Here is a 26,421-nt window from a genome sequence, read left to right on the forward strand (position 1 = left end):
ATGGACAAGTTACATCTCACCACCTGTAAAATGGGGCGAGTGAGAGGCATTCCACAGGGTAATGGGGAGAATCAAGTGCGGGAATGTGTGGAGAGCTTAGCGCTGTGTGTGGCTGCGTCAGTCTGTCTTCTGTTGCTAATGACACAATACCACAGACGGTGCGTTTGAAAGAAATGAGGTTTTTGGCTCTCAGTTCTGTTCCAAGGTCAAGGGCCTTTATCTGGTAATGGACATCTGGCTGGCAGAGTCTGTAGGTGGTACAGGACATCACATGGCAAGAGACAGGATGTGCACAGGTATATAAAGCCACCAAGATTCAATTCTGGGGGCTTCACCCTGATGGCCTTGTCTAACCCAAATCACCTCCCAGAGGCCCCACCTCTGAACACCATAGTGAGATTAAGTTTTCGTCCTCTTAGAACCTCATGATGGGGATGAAATGTCAACACAGGAAACCTAGAGAGATGTGCAACCCATATTGGAACCACAGCACTTGGCACATGGTAGATCCATGACAGACGACTGCTGTGTGGTCATCATTTAGTGTAATAGGTACGACCATGCCCATGCTGGATGTCAAGGAAGGATCAAAGGGAGATGGAGCCACAAAGGGGCAAGAAGGCAGTTTAAAGAAGGTGACTCTGAGTTGGGTTTTGAGGAATGAATAGGAATTCACTAGCCTCTGTCATTGCTCCATAAATTGAATTGCTTTGCAAATTTAACATATTAAAAAAATTTCATATCGTTAATGGAAAGAGAATCACTTATCTGAAATAGAAGATAACCAAAGAAGCCACCGCAGAGAAAACAATGCAAGTTATTAAACTTTAGCTGGCTGTTCTTCCTGCCTCTCCATTTGTTAGAAAGAGAAATTAGCAAGGGGTGGAGACGTGTGAAAGTCTGGGATTACACAGAGACGTTATCTGTCACAGAGCTGGAAGGATTAGAATCAAGGTGCCCGTATAACTTGTCATCTCAGCTGGGATACGTGAGGTCATGAAGGGAAGGGGTGGGCACTGTTCATTACTTCTGGACAACAGGCACAACCCGCCCCAGACAGATCGGCCACTTGTTGCCCTGATTGAGAGACCCGCGAAGGGGCTGACTTCCCCAGTCCAGGACCCAGCGGATCTTGTAAGCTGTCCCCCGTCATCCCCGCCCCATGCTTCGGGAGGCCTCGCTCGCCAGGGCGTAGAGGCAGAGGAGACAGCCTGTGCAAGGGCGTGGGGGCGCAAAACATGCCGGGTAGGAGCTCTGAGGAGACGAGTTGCCGGATGGCAGCCCTGTGCAGGAGACAGGGCCAAGGGCTAGGACTGCCATCTCAAGACACTGGGACCACATCCTGGTGGCTGGGGGCTTGAGGGCATTGAGAAGACGGCACTGTGGAGGAGGCAGGCTGAGTCAGATGGTCCCTGTTCTCCAGGAGCTTCTGGCCACATGGGGGAGGTGGCAATGACCCAGCCAGCTCTGGTGGGGGGCTGGGGGTAGGTCTGCGGCCAGAGGAGGAAGAGTCATTGGAAGGGGACTGATTTTCTGGCTGGGTGCCTGGTCTCAAGGGATACTCAGTTGCATTGGACTGCAGGGGTGGAGCCTGGCTGTTTCAAATCCACCTCCATCCCTCTCCCGCTGCACGCCTGGGATTCTGATGCACTGTGGGGTACAAGATGCCCTGCTGGGCCTGGGGAGTCATGGAGGGACACAGCAGAGCCATGTTTCGGGGGACCAGTTGGTGCCCACTCAGGGCTCTGTGGCCAGCCTCAGGGAGGATGCGAAGATCCTAGGGAAGCGAGGGGTGCTTTGTAAATTGCAACGCCCTCTCCCCATGGAAGTAGTGATTATTGTGGTTATTTTTAACACATTCATGACATGGGAGGTTGAGGGGGCTGGACTGCACGGAGTTTGGGTGGGGAGCACAGCGTGGCAGGTATCCCCAAGAACCGGCACACCCTGTTTGACGGTACCAGGGGTTAGAAGAGGGTGGCCCCTGTTGGGTGGGACTGAGAATCCCCAAGAGTACCTGGCCCATGTCCACCAATGTCTGTCTTGTGCCTGGCTGCCCAGAATCTAGGTTCTCTGTGCAAGAGGGGTGCCAGAGATCGAGGCCCTCCCTCAGGAATGAACCCAGGATGTGCAGAGCTGTCACAGGAACCAAGCTGGGGATGAGGCCACAGAAGAGGGGGCCAGCATGCCCAAAGCCCTGTGGAAGAGTCCTCTGTCTGGCTGCAGAGTCTGCCCTCCTGCTGGCCCATGTGGCCTCGCAGTGTGCTTGGTGCCCAGCAGGAAGGGGAAGACCAGGGCTGTAGGTTGGCTCCTGGGCTGGAGCAGCAGGGAGCCATTGAAAGCTCCTCAGCAGGGAAGTTGTGTGGCCAGGGCTGGGATCCCGGAGGATCATTTGAGGCCACAGAGGAGATTCAGGCTCACATGGGAGGAGAGGGGACCAGATGCACAGAGGAAAAATTACACATTGTGTGAAAACAGGGTAATGGAGGCAAGGACCAGGGGCTTTGGTGGGCTGAGAACTCGAGAGGAGCTGTGTCAGTCAGTCAGAGCCAGTGCAGGCCTTCCAAGTCACCAAGCCTGGCTGCGAATCCCACCCTGCCTCTCTCCAGCGTGAGACCCTGTGCCTCATTCATCCTGAGTGAAATGGCGGAATGCTTCTCATGAGAATTGGGTGTAGGAGCGTGCGTGGTGATTAGCATCTGGGTTGTTTGTGTTACCTTATCCAAAACAAAAGAGGTTGTCAGGTGGTCGAGTGAGGACATGTGTCCCAGGCAGCAGGTCCGCCTAGGCCTGGGCCTGGCAACTGAGGGGACAGCTGATAGATTGCAGGTCTGTGAGCGCCAGGGCCCCTGTCCAGCAAGCCTGCTGAGCTGCTGGGTGAGCCCCTCAGGGCACTTGGGTGCTATACCCTGCCCAGGCCCTGCTTGTCCTCCTGGACTCTGTCTGCCTCAGTTTCCCCACAGGCTGATCCTGTTCTAGAACCAGAGTTGCCTGGGGCCTGTGCATATGTGCTGAATGAGTGTTTGTTGCAGCAAATGCCACCTGGTCTTACCTGTCTTCTTCCCCTTGTGGGAGAACTGGCTTTCCCTGTGGGGGAGTAAATTGCTGAGGGAGGTAGGTGGGAGATGGGGAGGCCTGGCTTGTTCCTTCCCCTCTCTGACCCAGCTCCAAAGGCTGGGAGAGTGACCCAAACACTGGGCCTGGGACAGTTTTCAAATAGAGTAGATTCTGGAAATCACTAAACCTACCTCTAGGTTTATCATGGGGCTGACCAGAAAATGGTTGGGAGTGGAGAAGATGGAGTCCACAGGGAGCAGTCAGGCTGGTCTCTGGCATGTCCTAGTTCAGTGGACTTTGGAGCGGAAGGGGTGATGTCCAGACCTGGTGGTGGGCAGACACCCAACAGGAGCTGGGTGAGAGGAAGGTGACACACTCACAGGCTGAACAGTCCCCAGAGCACTTACTGATAACTGCATGTCAGGCTCAAGGGTGTTCTGTGGGGAGGGCTTGGGGGCCCTGCCCAGGGCCTATCTTGGAGTCCCTTCAGTGAAGGCTGGCATGTCAGGCACAGGGCAGAGCTGACGCCTTGCAGGGGAGTCAAGATTCCAAGTATCTGTTGACCCCTGCTGGGGGGAGCCAGGGGCAAGGCATGCATTGGTGTTCATTTATTTATATTTTTCTGGGCCAGGTTCCGTTCATGAGGGTTAGGGAGATGACTCACGTGCAGCTCATGGTGGGGAGAGGGGGTAGTTGAGACAGTCAGAAAATGGAACCATCTGTGATGAAGGGGCACGCTACGTAGACGGGGAGCCAGCCTGCTGTGCCCGGGGAGCGCGCAACCGGAGGGCTTCATGGAGGGGAGGTGGTTTGAGGTAGGTTTTGAAGGCCGAGTAGGAGTTTTCCAGGCAAAAAAGGCAGAAAGCAGCAGGTGAAGATAGGAGAGGAGCCGAGGGTCGAATTCTGGATGTGCTGTTTGAGGGTCAAGGCAGCAGTGGAGCGCGGGAGAGGCCTGGGCTGGGCATAGTGACTGGGAGTGTTGGCTCAGAGGGGTTCATTCCGCCTCGGGGGCCAATATGCAGTGAGAACAGGCTGCCTGTGGAGGAAGCGGCAGGAAAGAAGACTGGCCCAGGGGATGAGGGCAGAATAGTCTCCAGAAAGAGGTGAGAGGGAACCAGAAGAGTCAGGGCAGGGAGTGACTGAGGGCAGGAGGGGTCGACAGGGTCCAGCGAGAGGAGGCCTGTGAGTGTCCGCGGGAGTCAGCAGCCACGAGGTCGTTGATGACTCTGTCAAGAATGGTTTCAGCAGAAAGATGTGGGCAGCAGCCAGACTGCAGTGGATCGACAGGGGAGGTGACATTTGAGCCAGGAAGTGAGTGGCAGGTGAGAAACTGGAGTGCCAGCTGGGGATCACTCACTGTGGTGGAGGGAAGCCAGGGGGCAGTAGTCAGCGGTGGAGGAGGGTGTAGGGAGGACTTTCCAGAATGGAGGAGGCTGGGTGGGTCATGGGCTGCCACAGGCAGAGGATGCTGAGAGAGGGGACAATGGAGGAGCCCTCCCCAGAAAGGTGGATGTGCAGGGGCAGGCCAGCCGAGGTAGTGGCCTTTGAAGGGGCAGCTGCAGCAGAGCGAGGAGGTGAAGAGGCGTGGCAGAGAGCAGGGCTCCGGTCCTGGCTCCTGCTCTCCACGCGTCAGGGCCGAGGGAGTGGGAGGAGGGGACCTGAGGGGTGGCCCAGCATGGCTGCAGAGGGGAACAGGGAAGGAACGAAGCCGAGAAATCCTGGGCACCCAGCAGGCGTGGAGCCCCTGAATCTGTCGTGGTGCCAGTTGGCACAGCTGTAGATTCTTCAGCAGCCTGGGAGTGGGAGTGGAGGAGGTGGCTTGTCACAAGCTCCAGGCTGGGGACGGGCTGAGCAGGCGTGGTAGAAGAGCTGGGTGGGGGAACTGAGGAGCTGGCAGGTGTGGCTCTGGCTCCTCCTCTGGGGTCTGGCAGAGGCAGGGTTCACAGTGAAGCCAGAAGGGACCACAGATGCTGTTCTAAAGGAGGCATGATGACCTGGCAGGGTGGAGGGGACATTGTGAGGCAAAAAAGGTAGGGCACAGTAGGTGGAGATTGGAGAGGAGACGAGGGGGAGATGACAAGAGGATGACAGAGACACACCATGGTATTGCCTTCTGGGCGTTCAGCACGTGCAGGGTATGGGCGAAGGTTTCACAGCCTCCTGACAGAGCGTCCCCACGTCAGCCCTTAAGGTGGGGCATTATTGAGCACTGCTCTACAGAGGAGAAGGCAGGGTCAGAGAGGTGAAGAGACTTGCCCAAAGCCACACAGCTGGTTAATGTCTGCATCCCAGACAGGACCCAGGGTTACTATCCTGGGGGGTCTGGGTTTCAGAGATGGTGAAGTTTCAGGGACGGCATGGCTTAGGTCTTGGGACTGTGGTTAAAGTGAAGGGAAAGGCCCAGGAGTTGATGAGACTGGAAGCTGGGTTGGGGGGCTGTTCAGAGCTCCCTGGAGTTTGCTGGGGGGCGGTGGTCTTGCTGCAGGGCTTTCTCTCAGCTGCAGAGCCTGGTCTGGACAGCAGGGGGCAGGAGAAGTCCAGCCCTCTGGGGTCCCTTCAAATTCTGGTGCCTACTCTGTGCTGACCCAGCTTTTAGAAATAGGTGAGAGCCTGGAGGGGGGGGGCGGGCAGGGCAGTACCATCTCATCTGGGGACAGCATAACCTGACCCCTGTCCCCAAATGCTGTTCTAATCCTACCTGCCCAGCAGTCTGTTGGGCTGGACCCTTCCCCCGCTGCATTCCTGTCTGTCCCTCACCTTCACTTCCTAGTCTGAGGCCATGACATGACAACACAGCCTTCGATTACTGTAACCCGAGATGATCATTGTAAGAGGGAAAGCTTATTTTGGCTCACAGTTTTGGAGGTTTCAGGACAGAGCACATCCTGGTGGGAATGTGTGGTGGAGGAAGCCCATGTGCCTCACGTCCAGGAAGGGAAAAGAAAGGAAGAGGCAGGAGCAGGAGTCCCATCATCCCCTTCCAGGGCGCACCCCCAATGAGTGGAAGCTTCCCACTGTGCCCTGCCTCTTAAAGTCCCACGGTACCAAGCCAAGTACTGAACTTCTAACACGCAGGCCTTTGGGGGACATTCTACATCTAAACTTTAGCAGAAGGGGAGGCCCTGTCAGCAGGTGGGAGGACTTGGTGTTGCCACCAAGGCCTAGACCAGATACACAAATCCAGGCCACCTGGAGCTGGGCCAAGGCAGAGCAGCCTCCAGGAGCACCTGCTGCTCTCCTGGCTGCGAGGGCAGCGGGGGGAGCATCTGCTGGGTGTAAGCCCCTGCCCCAGGCCCCTTGGGCCTCAGGAGTGGCATTCTTACCTGTGCCTCAGGTCATGGTCCATTACTGCTCTCGGAGAGACTGGGTCCTGGGCCCAGCATGAGTCACAGGTGTGGGGGGAGAGTTGGCTGTTTATGAGCCCCTTCGAGCCAACCCATGAAGGGAGAATGCCCGAGCTTCTGGCTCAGAGGGCTCTGAGCTTTTTGACAAGTCACTTCCTCTCTGTGGTTCTCAAATTCCGTGTCTCTCAGCAGACCCTTGTCCCACCAAGAGGATTAAAGGGGATAGGTGTGGGCAGGACTTGACACCTCCTTAATTTGGGCAACCTCTCCCCTCCACTTGCCCTGTCTGGCTGAGGTGAGAGGTGGAAAAGATGGTTGTGAGGCCCTGGGTGAGTCTTGTGTGGCCTCCTGAGCTTCAGTTTCCTTATCTGTAAAATGGTGGTGGCCAGGGGGCAGGATGTGATGCTCTCTCTGCATTGCCTGCCATTGGCTCCAGGCCCTCAGGCTGAGGACCAGCAAGGCTGCCCTCTCTGTGCCACTGTGGCAGGACCAAGCTGGCTTCTGCTGAACCCCTGCCACTGCCTCCGTGTTCCAGGTGAGGAGCCGGAAGAGGAACCGAAGGTGAAAACCCAGTGGCCAAGGTCTGCAGATGAGCCTGGGCTATACATGGCGCAGACAGGTAACTCGGGCCCGCCTCCCTTGCTCTGTGGCGGGGGCCCGACTGTGTGGCGTCTGGTGGCATGTGTGCTTGGCGTGTGCCCGTCTGTCTATGTCCTGGAGCTCAGTCGCGTCTCTGCCGTGTGAGGCCTATGGGCAGGGCTGGGTTGCCTTCCAAAGAGCCTGCCACTTGGGGTCAGGGTAGGAAAGTCCCTCTGATGCCTGCCCCCATCTTGCTGGTAGTCCCTCAGCCCCATGAAACTAAGTGCCTGGGAGGTACCCCCTGCCGCCGACGCTGTCCCTCTCTCGTAGGCGACCCAGCGGCTGAGGAGTGGTCCCCGTGGAGCGTGTGTTCCCTGACGTGTGGGCAGGGTCTGCAGGTGCGGACCCGCTCCTGCGTGTCCTCCCCCTATGGGACCCTGTGCAGCGGGCCCCTGCGGGAGACCCGGCCCTGCAACAATTCAGCCACCTGCCCAGGTAGGCCCATTCCCCTCCCCACCCCATCTGCCTGCAGGGTTAGGTCCTGCCTGGGACTCGGGCACACGAATCTTCCAAAAATGCTTGATTGCCCCCTCATTCCATTCAACTAACTTGCCTGTCCCCGCACCATGCCTTAGCCCCACACACTATGCCAGTTCAGTGCAGGGCACTGGGGACACAGCAGAATCTGACCACACCGCCGGCTCGGTTCTGGGTACCTCCCTCCCCTGACGCCTGCATCCTGGTAGGCAAGGCTCATCCTCACCTGCATTGCCCTGTGTCCCCAGTCCTGGCCTCACCAGCACCTCTTATACTTTCCCACCTCCCTGCATTTGCTTATTCGGCCCGTCCTGCAGAAGCTAAGATGACTGCTACTTTTATTTTAAAATGAATCCTCCTGGATTGGCCCCTTCCTTCTCTGGGCTTTGCATCCCACTCCCCAGGAAGGCTTCGTAGACCCTTATGCCTTCTTCAGTTAAGCATGTAGTTGGTGAGGAAATGCATGTGCCTGCCTGGGACAGGTGGTGACTGTGAGGGGCAGAAGCAGGTAGTCCTGCTCCTTGCTCCCAGATGGAGAGAAGTGGTGCCTGGCTGTGAACTTAGAGTAGGACTCATGTGGGGAGGGGTCCTGGTACGTGGGATGTGGCAGATGCTTGCAAAGGGCTGGGGCAAAGCTGTGTCCAGCGTGTGAGCTCTGTGTCGGTGTCCTTGTAGAGGTTCATGTCTATTTGTGTGTCCATGAGGTTGGGGCTGGGAGGGGCACTTCTGTTGCCCCAGGCCTGCCATGTTGGAGTCAGGCTCTGGATCTGGGGGTGGGGAGGCCGGATGGAGTGGATTTTGGGTCCCTTCCTGGGTTTTCCTGAACTTCTGCTTCTTGGGTTGGCCCTGTTCTCCCTAAGTGTCTACAGGGCCTGTCCTGTGTGAGTTGGGACCAGAAGCCTGTGTTCCCTCAAAGGGCAGAGTCCTGGGGACCTACCTGGCAACAAAACCCAAGGCAGAGCCAATAAGGAGAGGCCGCCGAGTTGCGGAGCTCCTGATTGGTGGGTGGATGGGCGCTGGCAGTGGGCGGGGCCAAGGTGCGGCCCAGCCACCGGCCACGTGCTTCCTTGCAGTGCACGGCGTGTGGGAGGAGTGGGGGTCCTGGAGCCTGTGCTCCCGCAGCTGCGGGCGGGGGTCCCGGAGCCGGATGCGGACCTGCGTGCCCCCCCAGCACGGCGGCAAGGCCTGCGAGGGTCCCGAGCTGCAGACTAAGCTCTGCAGTATGGCCGCCTGCCCGGGTCAGTAGCACCCAGGGGCTTCAAGGCAGGTGCTGCCAGCCTGGGGGTTGGGTGGATTGGGAGGCCCAGGGGAGGCAGTCAGGACCCACACCCTGAGCTTGCGGGGCCCACATACATTGACCAAGCATGAGAAGACAGAGAAGTATACTTGCCAGTGTGGAGGCCAGCCCCCATCCTGACTTGGGGTTGACAGTGTGACCTTATCAAAAGGGTGCTGCTTGCCAGTACCCCTTCCTCTAAGCCCTGGGCTGCCCTTGTTGTTAATAGCACTTGGGTGCCCCAGGCGGCCGGAATTGAGAAGACTCTAAGCTGGGCTTAAGTGTGGGCAAAGATCAGAAGGCACCCTTGCAGCCCCTGCCCTCACACCTCCACTTTGATGCTGAGTGGGGAGGTGTCCTGTGTTCCTGGAGCTGGTGACAGGCAGGCAGGATGAGGCCCAGGCACCACCTGCTCACTCCTGTCCCCTTCACACACCCTGCTCCAGTGGGTCTGGCCTGGCACAGGTCTGAGTGCCTGACAGGCTCTGCAGTTTCCCAGTGGTACTCTGTCCTCACAGTCCACCCATGTTCTGCTCAACGGCCACCCCTGCTTGTGTCTCCCCATGCAGTGGAAGGCCAGTGGCTAGAATGGGGTCCCTGGGGCCCATGCTCTTCATCCTGTGCCAATGGGACCCAGCAGCGTAGCCGGAAGTGCAGCGTGGCAGGCCCTGCCTGGGCTACATGCACGGGTGCTCTCACGGACACCCGAGAGTGCAGCAACCTTCAGTGTCCGGGTGAGTGCTCAGCATGAGGGTGGCAGGGGACAGCCCTGTCCCTGGGGCACCTTCAGATTTTCACACTCCCCCTTTCCCACAGCCACTGATGGCAAGTGGGGGCCGTGGAACGCATGGAGCCTGTGCTCCAAGACGTGTGACACGGGCTGGCAGCGGCGCTTCCGCATGTGCCAGGCCACGGGCTCTCAGGGCTATCCCTGCGAGGGCACTGGAGAGGAGGTGAAGCCCTGCAGTGAGAAGAAGTGTCCAGGTACCACTGCCTGCATAGCCCTGGGGCTCTGGGGGCACGCCTGTGAGCCTGGCTGAGCCCCCTGCTGTACCCACAGCCTTCCACGAGATGTGCAGGGATGAGTATGTGATGCTGATGACATGGAAGAAGGCCGCAGCCGGCGAGATCATCTACAACAAGTGTCCCCCCAATGCCTCGGGTAAGGGGGGCAGCTCTCCTTGTAGACCCTCCCCCTGCGCTTCTCGCCGTCCACTTCTGGGCCCCAGCCTCTCTGAGTCTCCATCTTGAGGGAGTGGGTGAGACTTGGCCCCTCAGCTCTCTGTCTTGTCCCCCTGCAGGGTCTGCCAGCCGCCGCTGTCTCCTCAGTGCCCAGGGCGTGGCATACTGGGGACTGCCCAGCTTTGCCCGCTGCATCTCTCATGAATACCGCTACCTGTATCTGTCAGTGAGTGTGCCCAGCTGGGTTGGGGTGCCAAACATCTGTCCCAGACCTGGAAGGGAGTGGAGGGAGCTCGAGGCTCGGTCATTCCCACGGGCCTTGGAGTTCACTGCGCCCACTAATGCCTGGCGACGCCTCTCCTTGTCTGGCAAACTCCTACTCATGCCTCAGTGCCTGACTCTCCCTTATCCCTGGTGTCCTCCTCCCTGCACTCCCACTGCCCTGAGCTTCTCAGCCGTTAGGTACTGAGGATGCGCGTCTGAGTGTCTCCGTGCTCCACTAGACTTGAAGGCAGGGATGAAGTTGAATTTTTTGTGTGTCCCCATTGCCCACCCCAGGGCCTGCCATGGTTAAGGGTGGCATCGGTGAATGTGGCCTGTGTGTGGTGTTTCTGGCTGTATCACGTGTTGGCTGTGTGTGTTTTTGGGAGTGGGGGAGAGCACATGTGCATTGCACTTCAGGTGTGTGACCCTTCGGGGTGGGAGGTGCCCCGCATATTGGCTCGTCACCTTTTATACGTACATCCGAGCACCTTCTTTCTCCAGGTGTTTCTGCTTCTGTCTTTTTAAAGTGTCTTAGGGGTTCTTGCTCTCGGAGTCTCTTCCTTGGACTCTGTCTCCACTGGGAGCCCCTTTGAGCCTCTCTCTGACCTCATGTGCCCTTTCTCCTGGATGCAGCCAGTGGGTGGATGGCAGTGGAATGGGCCAGCGTCTGGTCCCAGCTCCCAGTGCTCCAGTGACAGGGGCTTACGTGTCCCCTACAGCTTCGGGAGCACCTGGCCAAAGGGCAGCGCATGCTAGCAGGCGAGGGCATGTCGCAGGTGGTGCGCAGCCTGCAGGAGCTACTGGCCCGGCGCACCTACTATAGCGGGGACCTGCTCTTCTCCGTGGACATTCTGAGGAATGTCACTGACACCTTCAAGAGGGCCACCTATGTGCCCTCAGCTGATGATGTGCAGGTACCACGCTGTGCCTCTAGAGGAAGGGCTGGGGATGGGGAAGTCCCAAACAGAAGGGGGAGTCTGAGCCCCTGTGGCGGAGGCAGCTGGGGCACAGCAGGTGTGGCTGTACTGGGGAAGCCCTCATTCCCTGGGACTGGAATTCCTGACCCTCATTGTTCTTTCCCCAGCGCTTCTTCCAAGTGGTGAGCTTCATGGTGGATGCGGAGAATAAGGACAAGTGGGATGATGCTCAGCAGGTGAGGGCCTGGCCTCCCAGCTTCCCCTCTCATGACCAGTCCCCACCTCAGACCTCAGCCTTTGCACGCTCCTCTGTCTCCAGGTGTCCCCTGGCTCTGTGCACTTGCTCCGTGTTGTGGAGGACTTCATTCACCTGGTGGGCGATGCCCTCAAGGCCTTCCAAAGCTCTCTGATTGTCACGGACAATCTGGGTACGAGGAGGCAGGCTGGGGAGGGGGTGCTGGATGTAGCAGAACCCAGACTGCTGTGACCGAGGGAGGGTTTCCCAGGGACTCTCCCTTTTCCTCTCTCCTTTCTGGGCCCCATCGTGCCCCCATTTAATCCCATGTTCGTTTCTTTCCCTCCACCTTTCTTCCTCTCTCCATCTGTGTTTTCTGTATGAACCTTGGTTTCTGCATCTGCCTTCTTCCCTGGTGTATGTCTCCCCAACATCTGTCTCTTCCCCTCGGTCTGTCCACTCTGTCTGTCCACCCTCGTCCCCCTGCAGTGATCAGCATTCAGCGAGAGCCTGTCTCTGCTGTGTCCAGCGACATCACGTTTCCCATGCGGGGCCGCCGGGGCATGAAGGACTGGGTGCGGCACTCAGAGGACCGCCTCTTCCTGCCCAAGGAGGTGCTCAGCCTCTCCACCCCAGGGAAGCCAGCTGCTCCTGGGGCAGCAGGCGGCCCAGGCAGGGGGAGGGGCCCAGGAACAGTGCCCCCAGGCCCAGGCCACTCCCACCAGCGCCTCCTCCCAGCAGACCCTGAGGAGTCCTCCTCCTACTTTGTGATCGGTGCTGTGCTCTACCGCACCCTTGGCCTCATCCTGCCACCCCCCAGGTGAGTCCACCTGAGCAGAGATCCACCGGTAGTCCTGCACTCTCCGGGACCCCTTGCCTGGCTCTGGACACAGTTGTTTCTTGAAGACGTCCACATAGCTCTCAGAGGCTGCGCTAGCATCCAGGGCTTGGGAGACCTGGCTCTAGACCTCACCCCAAATCTGGGCCCACTGAGCATCAGGCCTTTCCCTGGATCTTGGCCCCCTGGTAACCCCCGGCCCCCATCCAAAGCAGCTTTGGAGTTTCTGACTGGGTCTGGACACCTGCTGGCAGGAGCTGACCTCAGCGCCTGTCCACCAGGCCTCCGCTAGCTGTCACCTCCAGGGTGATGACAGTGACTGTGCGGCCTCCCACCCACCCTCCAGCTGAGCCCCTCATCACAGTGGAGCTGTCCTACATCATCAATGTGAGTGCACTTCATCGCGGGCGGCCGGAGGCCCGTCTCACGGGAGGTGGTCCGTCCCGGTGGAAGGCGGAGCCCAGCGGGGTGGATGGCAGTTGGTGGCAGGATGTTCGGGGTGGGGAGCTCTCCACCCTAGACTGCACAGTGTCTTCTGCTCTCCAGGGCACCACGGACCCCCATTGCGCCAGCTGGGACTACTCCAAAGTGTGAGTTGGGTGGCAGCCCTGGGTGAGGAAGGGTGCAGCCCTAGAACCCCTCTTCAGAAAGGGTCTCCTGCCTGGAAGGCAAGAAGATTCCTTGGTGCCATCTTTGGTCTGAGGGGTCAGGAGCATACCCTGGGACTCCCTGCTGTCACCTCATGGATGTAGTCTTGCCCTGGATTTCACCTGTCCCTGGGCCGTGGCCAGCACTGGGGGCAGGGCTGTGGAGCTGGGCCCAGGGCTCACGCCACCTCTCCCCCACCCAAGAGATGCCAGCTCAGGGGACTGGGACACTGAGAGCTGCCAGACCTTGGAGACCCAGGCAGCCCACACCCGGTGCCAGTGTCAGCACCCATCCACCTTTGCTGTCCTGGCCCAGCCGCCCAAGGACCTGGTGAGTGGGAGAGAAGTGCCTGGGCTGGGCAGAGGAGATTGACCCTGGGCTGCCCAGGGCTCTCTGTGACAGTGTTGTCAGGCACCTGGATGATGCTAGATGTGCCTCCGTACAGGTGCACTTGTGGGGTTGCACCAGAATCCTGTGCCCCTGGGGTGGTGCTCACAGCCATGGCGCCTGCCTGGGGGTGTGGCAGTGGGCAGTGTGTGTGCACGTGTGTGTCTGGTTGTGTGTGGAGGAACCTGGGTGACCAAGTGTAAATACGTGTCTTAAAGTATGACTGGGTTTGTTCTGTGTGCATGTGAGAACAATGGTGAGAGCCCGTCCGCTCGTGGCTGTGCCAGTCTGCACTAGATAGGAAGACCTGGTACACTGCCGCTGCCCTCTCCCAGCAACTCATCTCTCACAGACCCTGGAGCTGGCGGGGGCCCCGTCAGTCCCCCTGGTGATCGGCTGCGCGGTGTCCTGCATGGCCCTGCTCACACTGCTCGCCATCTACGCTGCCTTCTGGAGGTGGGTTGAATGTTGTGGGGCGGCGGCCAGCCACCCGCTCGGGCAGGCAGCCAGCATCTCTGCCTCTGCCCACTGTGCCCTGTCAGGTTCATCAAATCTGAACGCTCCATCATCTTGCTGAACTTCTGTCTGTCCATCCTGGCTTCCAACATTCTGATCCTCGTGGGCCAGTCCCGGGTGCTGAGCAAGGCAGGTGCAAGCTCCAGGGGGTGCAGGGGGTTGTCTGCTGGGCAGGGGTCGGGTGGGGTGGAGCGCGTCTGCAGGGATGTTGTGTGTTCCCGTGGATGCCTGTCAGGTGGGTACGGGTGCGTTGCAGCTGGGGCTGGGGTGAGGGTGTGTGTGTGAAGTGTGTGTGAGCAGACGTGAGGGTGTGGGGGGTATGTCCTCAGTAGGAGTGTTTATGTGCATTGGTGAACGTGTGCGTGAGCTGAGTGGGTGCACGTGGGGGGTAGGTGGCACTGGGCCTCCTTATGTCTCTGAGGCCTCCTTTGCCACCTGCCTGTGGATGAACTGTGCTGACTGTCCCCCCTGCCTTGTCTGCCTTCTCTGCACTGTGAGGGCCAGGCATGGGACCCACTTGGCCTTGATGTAGCAGGTGCTCTTGTCTGTCCCCCACCCTGCCAGCCCAGTTTATGTGGGGGTGGCCTGCCCGCCCGCCTCCCCGGATGTCGAGTGCTGTGTGCATGTCACCAGGCCTGTGTCGTGCTGTGTGTGGGTGCAGGAAGGCGGGGGTGCCTGGCAGGGCTCTGTGGGAGGCGGGGCTCAGGTGGGCGGCTGGCCGCTGCGGCGCCCAGCAGACAGTGTGGGGAGCCTGGCGCCTCCCGCCCTGGCTTCTGCTCAGGGCCACTCCCTCCTGTTCCCTCCCCCTGCAGGGTGTATGTACCATGACTGCTGCCTTCCTGCACTTCTTCTTTCTGTCCTCCTTTTGCTGGGTGCTTACCGAGGCCTGGCAGTCCTACCTGGCTGTCATTGGGCGGATGCGCACCCGCCTCGTTCGCAAGCGCTTCCTCTGCCTGGGCTGGGGTGAGCAGGGCCAGTGCTGGACTCTGCTGGTGGGCACTGGGGGCAGGGGAAGTCGAGAGGCTCAGCCCTGACCAGCTCTCTGGGCGTCGGGGGGTCTGGGTTTGGGGGCTGGAGGAACGTCGGGCCCAGAACCCCCACAACCATCTCACTCCTGCTCCCTCGCTCCCCAGGTCTGCCTGCCCTGGTGGTGGCCGTATCTGTTGGCTTCACCCGCACCAAGGGATACGGTACATCCAGCTAGTACGTGGGCCTCCCGTGGCAGGCGGTGGGGGTTGGTGGGCCTTTTAGGGAGTAGCACGGGCATTAGGCCTTCTCAGGTGACTGTGGCCCATGCTCGTCATCGGTCTTCGGGCAGGTTCTTTCCCATCTCTGAGCTTCCATTCCCCTGTGACAGGACGTGCATGGTCTCTCAGATCCCTCAGCTCAGGGCTTGGCCTTTGTTCATTCCCACAGTAGCCCCAGGGGCTGGGCCTGATGTTCTTGACCGTTGTTGGAGGGGAAGTAGCTCATCTCACCCCGTCTAGGGCGGTACCGGGGACAGTGAGGATGGGGAGGGAGACTAAGAATGTCTGACGCTCTCTTTTCCCCCATCTCAGCTGCTGGCTGTCCCTGGAGGGTGGCTTGCTATATGCTTTTGTTGGTCCGGCAGCTGTCATCGTCCTGGTATGTGTCCCTTTCGGTGTCCTGGGTGGGATGTAGCCCCAGAGGGCCATCCGGTCACCTCCGCCACCTCCCTGCCCGCTGGCTCCCACCCGGGGGCCTCCCTGCTCAGAGGGCACTGCTGATCTGTCTTCCCCGCTCCACTCCACCGGGCCCCAGGTGAACATGCTCATCGGAATCATCGTCTTCAACAAGCTCATGGCACGTGATGGCATCTCAGACAAATCCAAGAAGCAGAGGGCCGGGTAAGGGGAGGGTCTCTGTGACGGCCTTCCTGGGAAATGTGCAGGGAGGGAGGGCCGAGGGCACTCTTGGAGGTTCAGGGCTTCAGGGTGCCAACCGGGACTCTCCAACCTTGGTGCATCATGGGTGCAGGCAAGGTGGGCCCCGGAGTGCTCAGCTGCAGCCCCTCGCCCACCCTAACCCAGCTCTCTCTCTCTCGTCTGCCCTCCCCCCCCACCCCTCTCGGGGCTCATTTTGCCCCTATCTCCCGGCTTCCCATGTGTTTCCCCCTTCTCCCATGTCTGTGCCGCCCCTGAGGTCGGAGCGGTGCCCCTGGGCCAGCCTGCTCCTCCCCTGCTCAGCGTGTGGAGCGGTCCCCAGCCCCCTGCTCAGCTCAGCCTCGGCCAGGAACGCCATGTTAGTCGTGCCCCCTGGGGGTGGTTGGGGTGGGTGGGGGCAAAGGAATGGGGGGGCAGTGCCCATGGTCGGGGGGAGGGAGGGACTGTCAGCCCAGTGCCCTGGAGAGCTTGCCCTGCCCGCCAGCTGCCACTCACTCTCCAGGGCTTGGGATGAGGTGGCAGAGGATGATGGGGAGTGACTGTGCCTCCCGCAAGGTGCTGGGTTCATTTGCCCACCCTTCCCTCCCACCCTAGCCCCTCCCCCAGTTCTCTCTGGGCCCAGCTGTAGACTCCTCCTCCTCACGCCACCAACCTGCAGAGGCTCAGAGTCTGGGGCCCTTAGAATTCTTGAGCTATAGAACCTTCGAATTAGAATGATAGAATCTTAGAATAAGACAATCAGAAGCTAAGAATTAGAATGAGTGAATCACAGTCTTATCATCTGTCATAGAATCTGAGACTCAGAATTCCAGAGGCATTGAATCTCACAATCAATCGTAGACAGAATCATGGAGGTGAACAATTACTTCACCAAGACCCCCGCCCCCTCCCCAGCAACTGAGAATCTTAAAATCCCGGCTAAGTAGGAGTAGAGTGAATCCACTAGGACCTCGGGGCCAGCCTCCCACCCAGGGCTGGAACTCCAGCTGAGCCTCCCAGACCAGTGAGGTCCAGCTGTATCTTACAGACCTCCAGGGCCTCGGGAGGTGGCTGGCACCATCACTGCAAAGCTCCGAGGAGCAGAGTGCTCCCTCTTCCTTGGGCTGCCATCTGCCGCTACCCAAGTCTGCTGAACCAGCAGTTAAAAGCTTGGCCTTCAGAGCCGGCCAAGCTGGATTTGTGTCCCAGCTCTCCTCTCTGCCCAGCTGGGCGCACTCCAGTCTCCTCATCTGTAAATTGGGGTACTAGCCCCCAGTTTTGTTTATTGGAGTTGTTTTGATCACAATTTGAAATAATGTATGTAAAGTGTTCAGTCTAGGGCCTGGCAGAGAATTGATGGTTAATCAATGGTAGCTCTTATTACTGTGATTAGACTCTCTTGATCTTGGCTTCGCCTCCGGGGGCAACAGAGACCACAGTGCCCACCCCCTGCTGGGCTGAACAGCCCTGCACCATTCTTCCTAGGACAGGTCTTGGCCTCCTGCCCATCTCTCCTCCGCCTTGGCCTTTCTGGCTATCTCTACAGAACGGTGCCGTACTCTGCCCTGTCATGACTCCCCGTGGTGTGTGCTGTGGGTCACCACGGGCTGGGTGTGACATCCCACCTGGTAGGGCAAGGCAGTCCTTCTGTCCCTAGTGGGCTGTGGCAGGTGTGGAGGGGAGACCTGAAGGCCAGGGCCATCTGCCTTTTATCTCTGCCATCCCCAGGCAGTGAGGCTGGGGATATGGAGGTTTGGCCCTGACCCCAGCTACCCCAGCACCAGCTGGGATCCTTTTGCCCAGGACTCTGAGCAGCCACTGGGAGCCTGGCAGCTCCTCTGTGGGGAGCCGGAGTACAGCCTCTGCCTCCCCGGTTCTCCCCAAGGACTTGTGCTCGGTGTCCTCCCGATGCTCTGCCTGGTTGATCTTTCTGTCTGGGTGTGTCTCGTCTGTCTCGTGCTCTCCCTCTGTGACTGTCGTGCTCTGGTCTTTCTTCCTCTCCTCCTCCTCCTCTGCCCAGCCCACTCAGGTGGAGTTGGGATGTGGCCAGGCCTGTAACACTCCAGGTGCTTCTGTGCAAGTTGGTTCTGAAACTTCCTGTGCCTGCGTCTGTCTGCTTTGGCCTTTCTCCCTGTCCCTTTGCCCCTTCCTTCTTGGTCTCTGTCCCCTGACATTGCCTCTGGCTCAGTCCCACTGTGTCTGTGCGTCTGTCCCTCCATCTCTCCTCGTCCCTGCTCTGGCCTGCAGTTCTCTGTCTCTGTTCTGCCTCTCCGGCTCCAGCTCCTCAGACCCTCTCTTCTTGGGGAAACTATTGAGGGCCTGGAGTTTGAGACCCTTGTGGTTCCTAAGCCAAGTGGAGGCCTAGGCTCCTACCACCCTGTCCCCTGTAGAGCCACTCTGATGAACTCTGCCACTGTCCCCTCAGGGCCTCGCTCTGGAGCTCTTGCGTGGTGCTGCCCCTCCTGGCACTCACCTGGATGTCTGCTGTCCTGGCCATGACAGACCGCCGCTCAGTCCTCTTTCAGGCCCTCTTCGCTGTCTTCAACTCCGCACAGGGCTTTGTCATCACTGCCGTGCACTGCTTCCTGCGCCGAGAGGTAGGCTGGACCCTCCCATGCCCGCCTGGCCACCATCCAGGCCTCTGGCTTCTCCCTGCTGTGCAGACCAGGGGAATTGGGAGCAGCCCCCCAGGATAACCCTTGGTGTGGCTGCTGTTAGCCTGGGAAGCCGTGTCCTTGGCCTCCTGGCCACTGGGGGTCCTTCACCCCCTCTGGCCCAGCCTCGGTGGCCTCACCTTCCCCGAGGCTGAATGTCCATCTTCCCTTTCACACCTGCTTGGGTGCCTGGGGCGGGAGGCACGACCGGTGGTTGTCAGGGCCCTGCGGCAATTTCAGGCCCAGCAGGTGCCCTCTGCCCCCAGGTCCAGGATGTGGTGAAGTGCCAGATGGGCGTGTGTCGGGCTGATGAGAGTGAAGACTCCCCCGACTCATGTAAGAACGGGCAGCTGCAGATCCTGGTGAGTGAGGCCACCTGACACTCTTCGCTCATCCTGCCCTGAACTACTCGGTTTCCCTGTCCACGACAGGGAGGGGACGGAGGCTGGGTTTGATTCAGGCTCAGTCACCCTTTGGTTTCCCATCCATCCCGTGGGGCTCTGTTGGGCAGTACGCGGGGCGGCGGGGGCAGCACCTCTGGCACGCGGACCGAGCAGGCCAGGCCCCTCCCACCTGATACACCGATCCTCTCTCTGCCCACCTGCTCTCTCCCTCTCCGCCTATAGTCAGACTTTGAAAAGGACGTGGATCTGGCTTGTCAAACAGGTGAGCCTGCTGGGGTGGAGCTGAGATGGTCCCAGGGATGGGCGTTAATGGGTCCCTACTCCCTGTCCTGGGAGGCCCCAGTGGGGGCCTGGCTGCTAAAGTCCAGCTTGGGCATCAGACAGCCCCAAGTTGGATTCAAGTCTGTGATTGCCACCTGCTGTATGTCTTTGGGTAAACACCTCCCCTCTCTGAGCCTCCCCTGGCATACCTGCGCAGGAGAGAATACTTCCTCCAGGGAAGACTTGAGGGAGGCTTGGGGCCTAGTGAACTAGGGGACATGTGCCCAGCAGGAGCCTGGACACACACAGGCTGCTACTTTATCACTTCCATGATTCTTACCAGAACCTCTTTCCACTCCTGTCTCCTGGGGAGATGCTGCCCCGGACACAGGGAGAAGCAAGGCCCTTTGACAGACCTGGGGCTGTTGGGATAGAGGTCAGGACACGCACGGGACACCAAGGGAGCTGGACCTTAGCTTTGTTTCTTGTCCTGCCTCCCCGGGGACCTCTGAGCCAGTTGTCTTCCCCTCTGGTGACATTTTCCTTCCCCGTCCAAGCTCAGGGGCTTGGTACCTGCCCAGCTGGGGCAGGAGCCTCTGGGGGCTCCTCCTTCTCAGGACTCACTCCTCCTTCCCACTCCTGCCCCCAGTTCTGTTCAAGGAGGTCAACACTTGCAACCCGTCTACCATCACGGGCACACTGTCCCGCCTGTCCCTGGATGAGGATGAGGAGCCCAAGTCCTGCCTCGTGGGTCCCGAGGGTGGCCTCAGCTTCTCACCACTGCCTGGGAACATCCTGGTGCCCATGGCAACCTCGCCAGGGCTGGGGGAGCCACCGCCCCCACAGGAGGCGAACCCCGTGTACATGTGTGGGGAGGGTGGTCTGCGGCAGCTGGACCTTACGTGGCTGCGGCCAGCAGAGCCAGGCTCCGAGGGGGACTACATGGTGCTGCCCCGGCGGACTTTGAGCCTGCAGCCTGGTGGTGGGGGCGGAGGGGGTGAGGATGCCCCCAGGGCCCGGCCCGAGGGGACCCCCCGGCGGGCTGCCAAGGCACTGGCCCACACTGAAGGCTACCCCAGCTTCCTGCCCGTGGACCACTCGGGCCTGGGGCTGGGCCCTGCCTACGGGTCTCTACAGAACCCCTATGGGATGACCTTCCAACCGCCACCTCCAACACCCAGCGCCCGACAAGTGCCCGAGCCAGGGGAGCGCAGCCGGACCATGCCCCGCACCGTGCCCGGCTCCACCATGAAGCTGGGCTCCCTGGAGGTGAGCAGCTGCAGGGAAGGGGGACTGGGGTCAGCTCACTGTGCACCTGAGGCCACACCTAGGTCACAGGCTGGAGTCAGGAGGGGGCAGCGGTCGCCCTCCCGAAACAGCACCTTTAGCCGGTCACCATGTGTTTCTTCCTCCGCTTGGGCTCAGGCAGCTCTGGGAAATCCTGGTGAGCCTGAATTCCTCCGATGGGCATGGACTTCACGCACAGAGGGCACACCTGGATTCATTCACTTGCTCTCGTGCCTACTGGTTAGGATGTGTCCTCCTTTAGGGAGACTGGCTCGGGCCAAGGGCTATGTTGTTAGGGAAGCTGCATAGTAGGCCATGTCTGGGCTTCCACGTCATGTGGAGTTCCGGTCCTTGGTCTGTTGAACAGCAATGAGAAATTGAGCACGTGGCTTAATCTCCCAGTGCCTCCGTATTCTGTGTGTGAAATGGGGGTAACATTGTAGTCTCTTGGTAGAATAGACTGGAAGATTGAGTGATGTAAGGCATTTATTTCCGTGTGGAGCAAGTAGAAAGTGCTAGAAAATTTGGGGTTGCTGCTGTTATCATCCCTGAAACCAGCTCCAGGCACTCCCCGTGGCTTATGATAAGGGACCCTCTCTTCCCCTCGGTAACCCTGCCCAGGTGGTTGCTGTTGCTGGTCCACCTTTCCAGCAGAGTCTTACTGGTACAAGTAGGTGGTAGAACTCTGGAAGATTCTAGAAGTCTAGTGGGAAGAATGAGGGGATGTCGGTAAGGAAAGGGCCTGGAGTCACAGCAGAGACGTGATTGGCTGCTCACATTTGGCCTCAGAATTCTCTCCCTGTCCTCTGAACAAAGAAAATCAAGTTAGGGGCCTCAAGTTTAGTTTTTTCCTAAAATGTTTCTTGAACATTTGGTGCCTGCTCCTGCCACAGATGGAAAAAAAAAAGGGAAGGCGTAACTAAGACAGAAAATGTGACAGTGACGTTAGAGAGGGGTGCGCTTAGCATTGTGGCAGGTTTGCTCTGTGGACACCTGCCCATGGTTGGGCCACTGTGGGAGGTAGGAATAAATGTGGCAGCAGTTGGAGGGGTCAGCAATGACGTACAGAATCGTGTGGGCACCTACTGCGGGGGGTGGCAGAGGAGGGGGAGTTACAGGGCGAGGTAGAGGATTGCAGTTTATTCCATTGGTGGCAGCTGTGTGCAGTGCCTCAGGGGTCAAGGAGAGGTGTCCTGATGTTTCCAGAAGGAACTGTGACCAGGATGGGGAGGACACACAGGTGCATGGTACTGGGTAGTAGAGGGTCCAGGGCAGAGCACATGCCTAATAAGAGAAGCCAGGGTTGGGTGCAGAGGAAGGGCAGGTGGGGAAAACGAAGAGAGTGATGTCAGGGGCCAGTGGTGCTGAGGGTGTCCCTCAGGTCAGGACTTGGGAGATCTAGATGGTGGTCGTAGCCTCACCCACGAGGGCCTTGAGACAAGTGGCAGATCTCTTTCCCTTCCTGGGCCTCGGTTTCCCCGTCGAACCTGAGAAAGTTGGCCTTGATCTCATGAGTCCTCCCAGTGCCAGTGTTCTAAGACACTCAGGTGTCACTTCGCAAAGCTTGTCAGCACCTTGAAGAGGTCTTGGGCATGAGTTGGGGAGGTGGGAGAGGCAGGGCCTCTTTTGGCAGGAAGAAGCAAACCTGGATCAGAGGCAGGTTTTTGAAAGCCTGGATCCCTATGTTTGCAAGATGAGTACAGGGTTCCAGAGAGAGGAGCCTGTGCCATACAGAGAGAGAGGGGCGAGATGGGGCAGGAGAGATGGGGCTGGGGGCACGGAGGATGAGTGTCAACTCTGACCTCGCGTGCGAGTGATTGTTCCTGCCGTATTGGAAAACTGCTCCACGTTGACCCGCGGCGTGCTCCCCATGAGCGCCTGTTCATGTGTCCTAGCCTGTGTGTGTGGCAGGTCTCAGCTCCTGTTCCCACAATCCCGAAGGCTGCCCCATGCTCTGGGGCCTGGGTTGGGGAAGGTACCGCAGCCAGACGTGGGTACAGGTTTCCTGTCCCTAAAGTCCTGTCTGAGGTAAAGAGCTTTGCTTTCCTTCACTGTCTCCTCGTTGCTCCCCACCAGCGAAAGAAGTTGCGGTACTCAGACCTGGACTTTGAGGTAAGCGCTGTAGGTGTGTGGTGGAGGGTGGGACATCTGTCCCTGAAGGGTCCACTCTTAAAGTGGCCAAGCTCCTTTGCAGAGCCTGACCACTCTGTGATGTCAAGTCTGTGGTTTCTGTGGGATCTTCCCACTATCCTCTCATGCCCAAGCAGAGCTCTGGGGAAAAGGAGAGCTAGCCTTGTCCTAGAGGGGCCACAGCAGGCAGGGATGTGGGTGGGGCGCAGGGCACTGAGCACCTTGGCAGGGGGTCCGTGGGCTGCCCCAGGGGAGCACTCCTCTGACAGCCGCCGGCTCCTAGAAGGTGATGCACACTCGGAAACGGCACTCAGAACTCTACCACGAGCTCAACCAGAAGTTCCACACTTTCGACCGCTACCGCAGCCAGTCCTCAGCCAAGGTGAGGCCTCCTCAGTGGCTGCCCCTGACAAGCACAGGGCCTGACCTGGTGTAGGGTCCCAGGAGTCCGACCCCAAGGTCCCAGCGGCAGAAGGAGATGCGGTGGAGTGTGTCCTCTGGCAGGGTTGCTGGAAGGAACATGTGCAGCCTAAGTCCCCCTGGGCTAGGGTGGGGACTCCTGCCTTCACCCTCCTTCCTGAGGCAACCTCAGCTGGCTGCACCAGTGACCTACCCAGGGCGTGAGCAGAAGTCCAGGAGCTGCGGGGGCGGGGAGGCACCGTGGACAGGGAGCACTGACAGGGTCCACCAGGATCCGGAGGGAGAATGAGCAGATAGGTGGCACTTTAGGGGGGCTGAGCACGGGCCTCGGGAGCCCCAGCTCTGGAATTGGGCAAATCTGCCTTTGAACTCTGCTTTGACCCCTGATTGCTCCGTCACTTTGGACAGTACAGGCTGTCGCTGGGCCTCCTCGCCAGTCCTGTGCCCTGGTGAGAAGGTACCGGCCCACTGCCACAGACCCTTCTGCTCCCTCCACAGGAAAAGCCCAGCCCCGGGGAACGTCCCAGCCTGTCCCAACACCGACGGCATCAGAGCTGGAGCACCTTCAAATCTATGACCCTGGGGTCGCTGCCTCCCAAGCCCCGAGAACGACTGACCCTGCACCGGGCAGCAGCCTGGGAGCCCACAGAACCCCCGGATGGTGACTTCCAGACAGAGGTGTGAGTGCCACGCCGGACTGCCCACTGCACAGAAATATATATCTCTCTATTTTCACACTCCACTTTGGAACTACCCAGGAGCCAGCGCCCCCTCCCCTCCCGAGGGCTGGGCAGGAGGCGCAGAGGACTCAGCTGGGCTGGGGAAGCCAGATATGGTGTAGCCTGGGGGCCAGGGCCCCTCCTTGTTTCTCAGAGGCCCCTCAGCCACTGGAGCCCCATCTTCTCCCCAGGCCTGTCTGTCCCTGTCCCGGGCTGGGGAGGGGGGAGGGGAACTTTGTTGAGAATAAACTTCAATCTGTGGACTTGTCTGCTGAGCTGTTCGCTCTCCCGCTACCCCCCACCGAAGGCTCAGCCCTGGGTCCCCACCTTATTCTTCCATCTCCTTGGTCTACCTCACTTGGGCTCGCCAGATGGGATGATGGGTGCAGGTCAGCCCTGGCTGGGCGAGCCTGGCTGGGCTCTGACCCCAGCTGTACCTCTGACTCCAGGGTAACACTGCACGTCCCTTCCCCAGTCTGGACCCGTAAGAAGATTGGGAATGTGGGATGGGACCCTACGACTGGCCTTCCCCAGTGGCTGTCGTGGAGCATTCACTGGGCCAAAAGAGCCAGACTGCCTGGGCTGGGGTGTCCTGAGTGCTCGGGCCATGGGTGTGAAGCTCCTGGCATACACATGGCCCTAGCTGCTCACAGCAACCTTGCCAGAAGATTTTAGGTTTTCCATTTTATGTAGAAAAATGACGCCAGAGATGGGAAGTGACTTGCTGAAGGCCACATTCAGAGGCAGAGCTGGGACAGGCTAGTGAAGGTGGTACTTCATCCAGGCTTCTTGGGACTTGACCTTCATGACTGCAGGGTTGCGGCAGGGAGCTGGGTTGTGGAGCCTTAGTGTCAGCCAGGCAGGGCTCAGGCTGGGTGGAGGTGGAGAAGCCCAGCTGGCTGGGTGCCAGCAGGCAGGGGTCAGAGACTCAACGCCACGTCGCATTGTTTACACACCTCAGAGAGCGAACACCCGTTGATTCCTGGGCACCCAGGAATAAGGGGCATAGGGTCAGCACGTGGAATCGTCTTGCCAGCAGCTCTTCTATGGTCAGACAGCAACTGGAGCAGGAGCAGTTAGGGGCCACAGGGCTGCTGCTGGCCTGGCCACCGAGCCAAATGGCCACCTCTGAGCCATTCCTAGGGACTCTGAAATACGGACCAAGGCCCTTGGAGAGGTGAAGAAGAGGTTAGGTGCTATAGGAACCTTGGTGGGTAAAGGAAGAAGGGGCCGACCACTAGGGTGGGATATCACAGCTGCTGGCCTCATTGATGAGGCTGGAGGAGGGCGGTAGCCCCTTTGGAGTTTTGCAGGCCTTGGTGGTGTGGGCTTCCTCTCAGTCCCTTGCAAGTCCTGTCTGCAGTTAGACCTCATCAGAGGAGGCGTGGGGGCAGGGTTCTCTCAGGACTGTGCGCCTAGCCCTCTGAGCTCTGGTGACTCCTTGGCCTCCCTCCTCTTGGGCAGGCCCAAGTGCTCACTCAGGCACACCTTAACTGATTCTTCCAGGCAGTTATTGTGACTCCCATTTTACGGATGAGAAAATGGAGGCTCAGAGAGGGGATGTGATATTCCCAAACTCCCACAGGTTGCAAGCCATTATTATATTGGAATGTGGTTGGGAGAGGTAGAATCCAATGCCAGCCAGCTTAGGCCCAAGGGAACTTTTGGTCATGCGTATGGGTCCCTGGGCATGTGGGGCTGGCCCTGGGTGATAGGGTCCAGTGTCCGAGGAGGTTCTGCCCCTGCTCACTTGCTCTGTGTGTGTGGGCTTTGTTCTTGGAGGCAGGCTTTCTCCTGCCAGCTTCTGCCACTCAACTTTGCCCCCAGAGGGATGGATAGAATCTTTCTCTCTTGAATCCCAGTTAAAAAACCCCAAAGGAAGGAAGGCTCTGACTGGCCTCAAGCACTGTGAATTGGCAGCTCCTTCAGGAGCCCCTGCAAAGAGGGAGGGGAGCAAGTCTCCAAAGAGGGGGGCTTGTTCCTAGAAGAAAGTGACACAAACAAAGCCCCTGTCCCTGACCGTGTTCCAGCGGATGCTACTCCACCCAGCCAGGGCTTCCTCTGAGCTACCCCTGCTACCTCCTAATGGACTTCTTAGTGCCTTTCCCTGTGCTTCTGTCTCCTTCCCAGCCTGGACTCCACTGGCTGCCACCTCTGGGGCCACCAGGGGCTGAGCTTTGAGTGCATTTCCCTCTCCTCTTGCAGCTCTGGCTTTGCCTCTGGTTGAGGAGGAACGTGTGTGTCTATCTTGTTGATCCATCAGCAGCCACAGGCGGCAACAGAGGCTCCTGACAGCTTTGACACCCACAACCTCTGTGGTCAGGAACTGAGCTTTCTTGAGGCGGAGGCTGTGCACCGCCCCCATCCCTGCTCCCCTAGGCACTGTGTGGACGTGTGACCTTGGACAGGTCACTGGGCCCTGTCTGATGGGTTTCCTTATCTGTGAGTGGGCCTGAGAGCGCTCTCATTTGGGCTGATTTCCAGCAACCATTTCTCCCCTGGGCATAAATTTCTCACCTCGTAGTCTTCCTTATTTTCTCTGCTTCCAGCGTCTACTTTGTCCAAGTGGCCCAGTAGGATCTTTCCAAAATGCAGGTCTGGTGGGGCCACAGCGCTGCTCACATGCCTTTCTGTGGGTCCTAGAATTAGCCTAGAAGGCCAGACCCTTAGTAACATGGCTCTTGCCTTCTTCCTCTCCTGGCCCACCTCTTACCTCTGTGCTTATGTGCCCGTGTTTCCCTCTGCCTGAACTCTCTCCTGATGAACTGGCAAGACCCTGGTCCCACCAGGCCCAGCCCAGGCAGCCCTCTCTGTGATGCTGTCACTGAATCTTCCCAGCCCAGCACTCACTGGGCCCCCACAGCCCTTGGTACACACTGTCCC

The 26,421-nt window shown here is 59.0% G+C and overlaps 1 protein-coding gene across 9 annotated transcripts in view; it reads left to right on the forward strand.

The window, feature by feature from the left end:
* Adgrb2 (adhesion G protein-coupled receptor B2) overlaps window positions 1-23,794 on the forward strand; it is a 35,396-nt gene extending 11,602 nt beyond the window's left edge. The window contains exons 3-30 of one of the 9 annotated variants that reach the window (XM_047515941.1): window positions 6,937-7,020; window positions 7,311-7,475; window positions 8,591-8,755; window positions 9,363-9,527; window positions 9,610-9,777; window positions 9,854-9,955; window positions 10,095-10,201; window positions 10,959-11,153; window positions 11,324-11,392; window positions 11,476-11,584; window positions 11,881-12,211; window positions 12,511-12,616; window positions 12,776-12,819; window positions 13,081-13,207; window positions 13,617-13,720; window positions 13,807-13,909; window positions 14,593-14,743; window positions 14,914-14,983; window positions 15,340-15,406; window positions 15,563-15,648; window positions 15,944-16,042; window positions 18,089-18,260; window positions 18,584-18,679; window positions 18,944-18,983; window positions 19,632-20,251; window positions 22,346-22,381; window positions 22,686-22,781; window positions 23,318-23,794. In XM_047515941.1, coding sequence (XP_047371897.1) covers window positions 6,937-7,020; window positions 7,311-7,475; window positions 8,591-8,755; window positions 9,363-9,527; window positions 9,610-9,777; window positions 9,854-9,955; window positions 10,095-10,201; window positions 10,959-11,153; window positions 11,324-11,392; window positions 11,476-11,584; window positions 11,881-12,211; window positions 12,511-12,616; window positions 12,776-12,819; window positions 13,081-13,207; window positions 13,617-13,720; window positions 13,807-13,909; window positions 14,593-14,743; window positions 14,914-14,983; window positions 15,340-15,406; window positions 15,563-15,648; window positions 15,944-16,042; window positions 18,089-18,260; window positions 18,584-18,679; window positions 18,944-18,983; window positions 19,632-20,251; window positions 22,346-22,381; window positions 22,686-22,781; window positions 23,318-23,503 — 3,863 coding nt within the window. In that variant the 3' untranslated portion in view covers window positions 23,504-23,794. Of the gene's footprint in view, window positions 1-6,936; window positions 7,021-7,310; window positions 7,476-8,590; window positions 8,756-9,362; window positions 9,528-9,609; window positions 9,778-9,853; window positions 9,956-10,094; window positions 10,202-10,958; window positions 11,154-11,323; window positions 11,393-11,475; window positions 11,585-11,880; window positions 12,212-12,510; window positions 12,617-12,775; window positions 12,820-13,080; window positions 13,208-13,616; window positions 13,721-13,806; window positions 13,914-14,592; window positions 14,744-14,913; window positions 14,984-15,339; window positions 15,407-15,562; window positions 15,649-15,943; window positions 16,043-18,088; window positions 18,261-18,583; window positions 18,680-18,943; window positions 18,984-19,631; window positions 20,252-22,345; window positions 22,382-22,682; window positions 22,782-23,317 lie in introns of all 9 variants that reach the window. The other 8 variants (XM_047515934.1, XM_047515958.1, XM_047515968.1 and 5 more) reach the window with 8 other exon arrangements.
* Window positions 23,795-26,421: the final 2,627 nt, after the last annotated feature.

The sequence above is a fragment of the Sciurus carolinensis genome, chromosome 1 (assembly GCF_902686445.1).
Source record: "Sciurus carolinensis chromosome 1, mSciCar1.2, whole genome shotgun sequence".
NCBI lineage: Eukaryota > Metazoa > Chordata > Mammalia > Rodentia > Sciuridae > Sciurus > Sciurus carolinensis.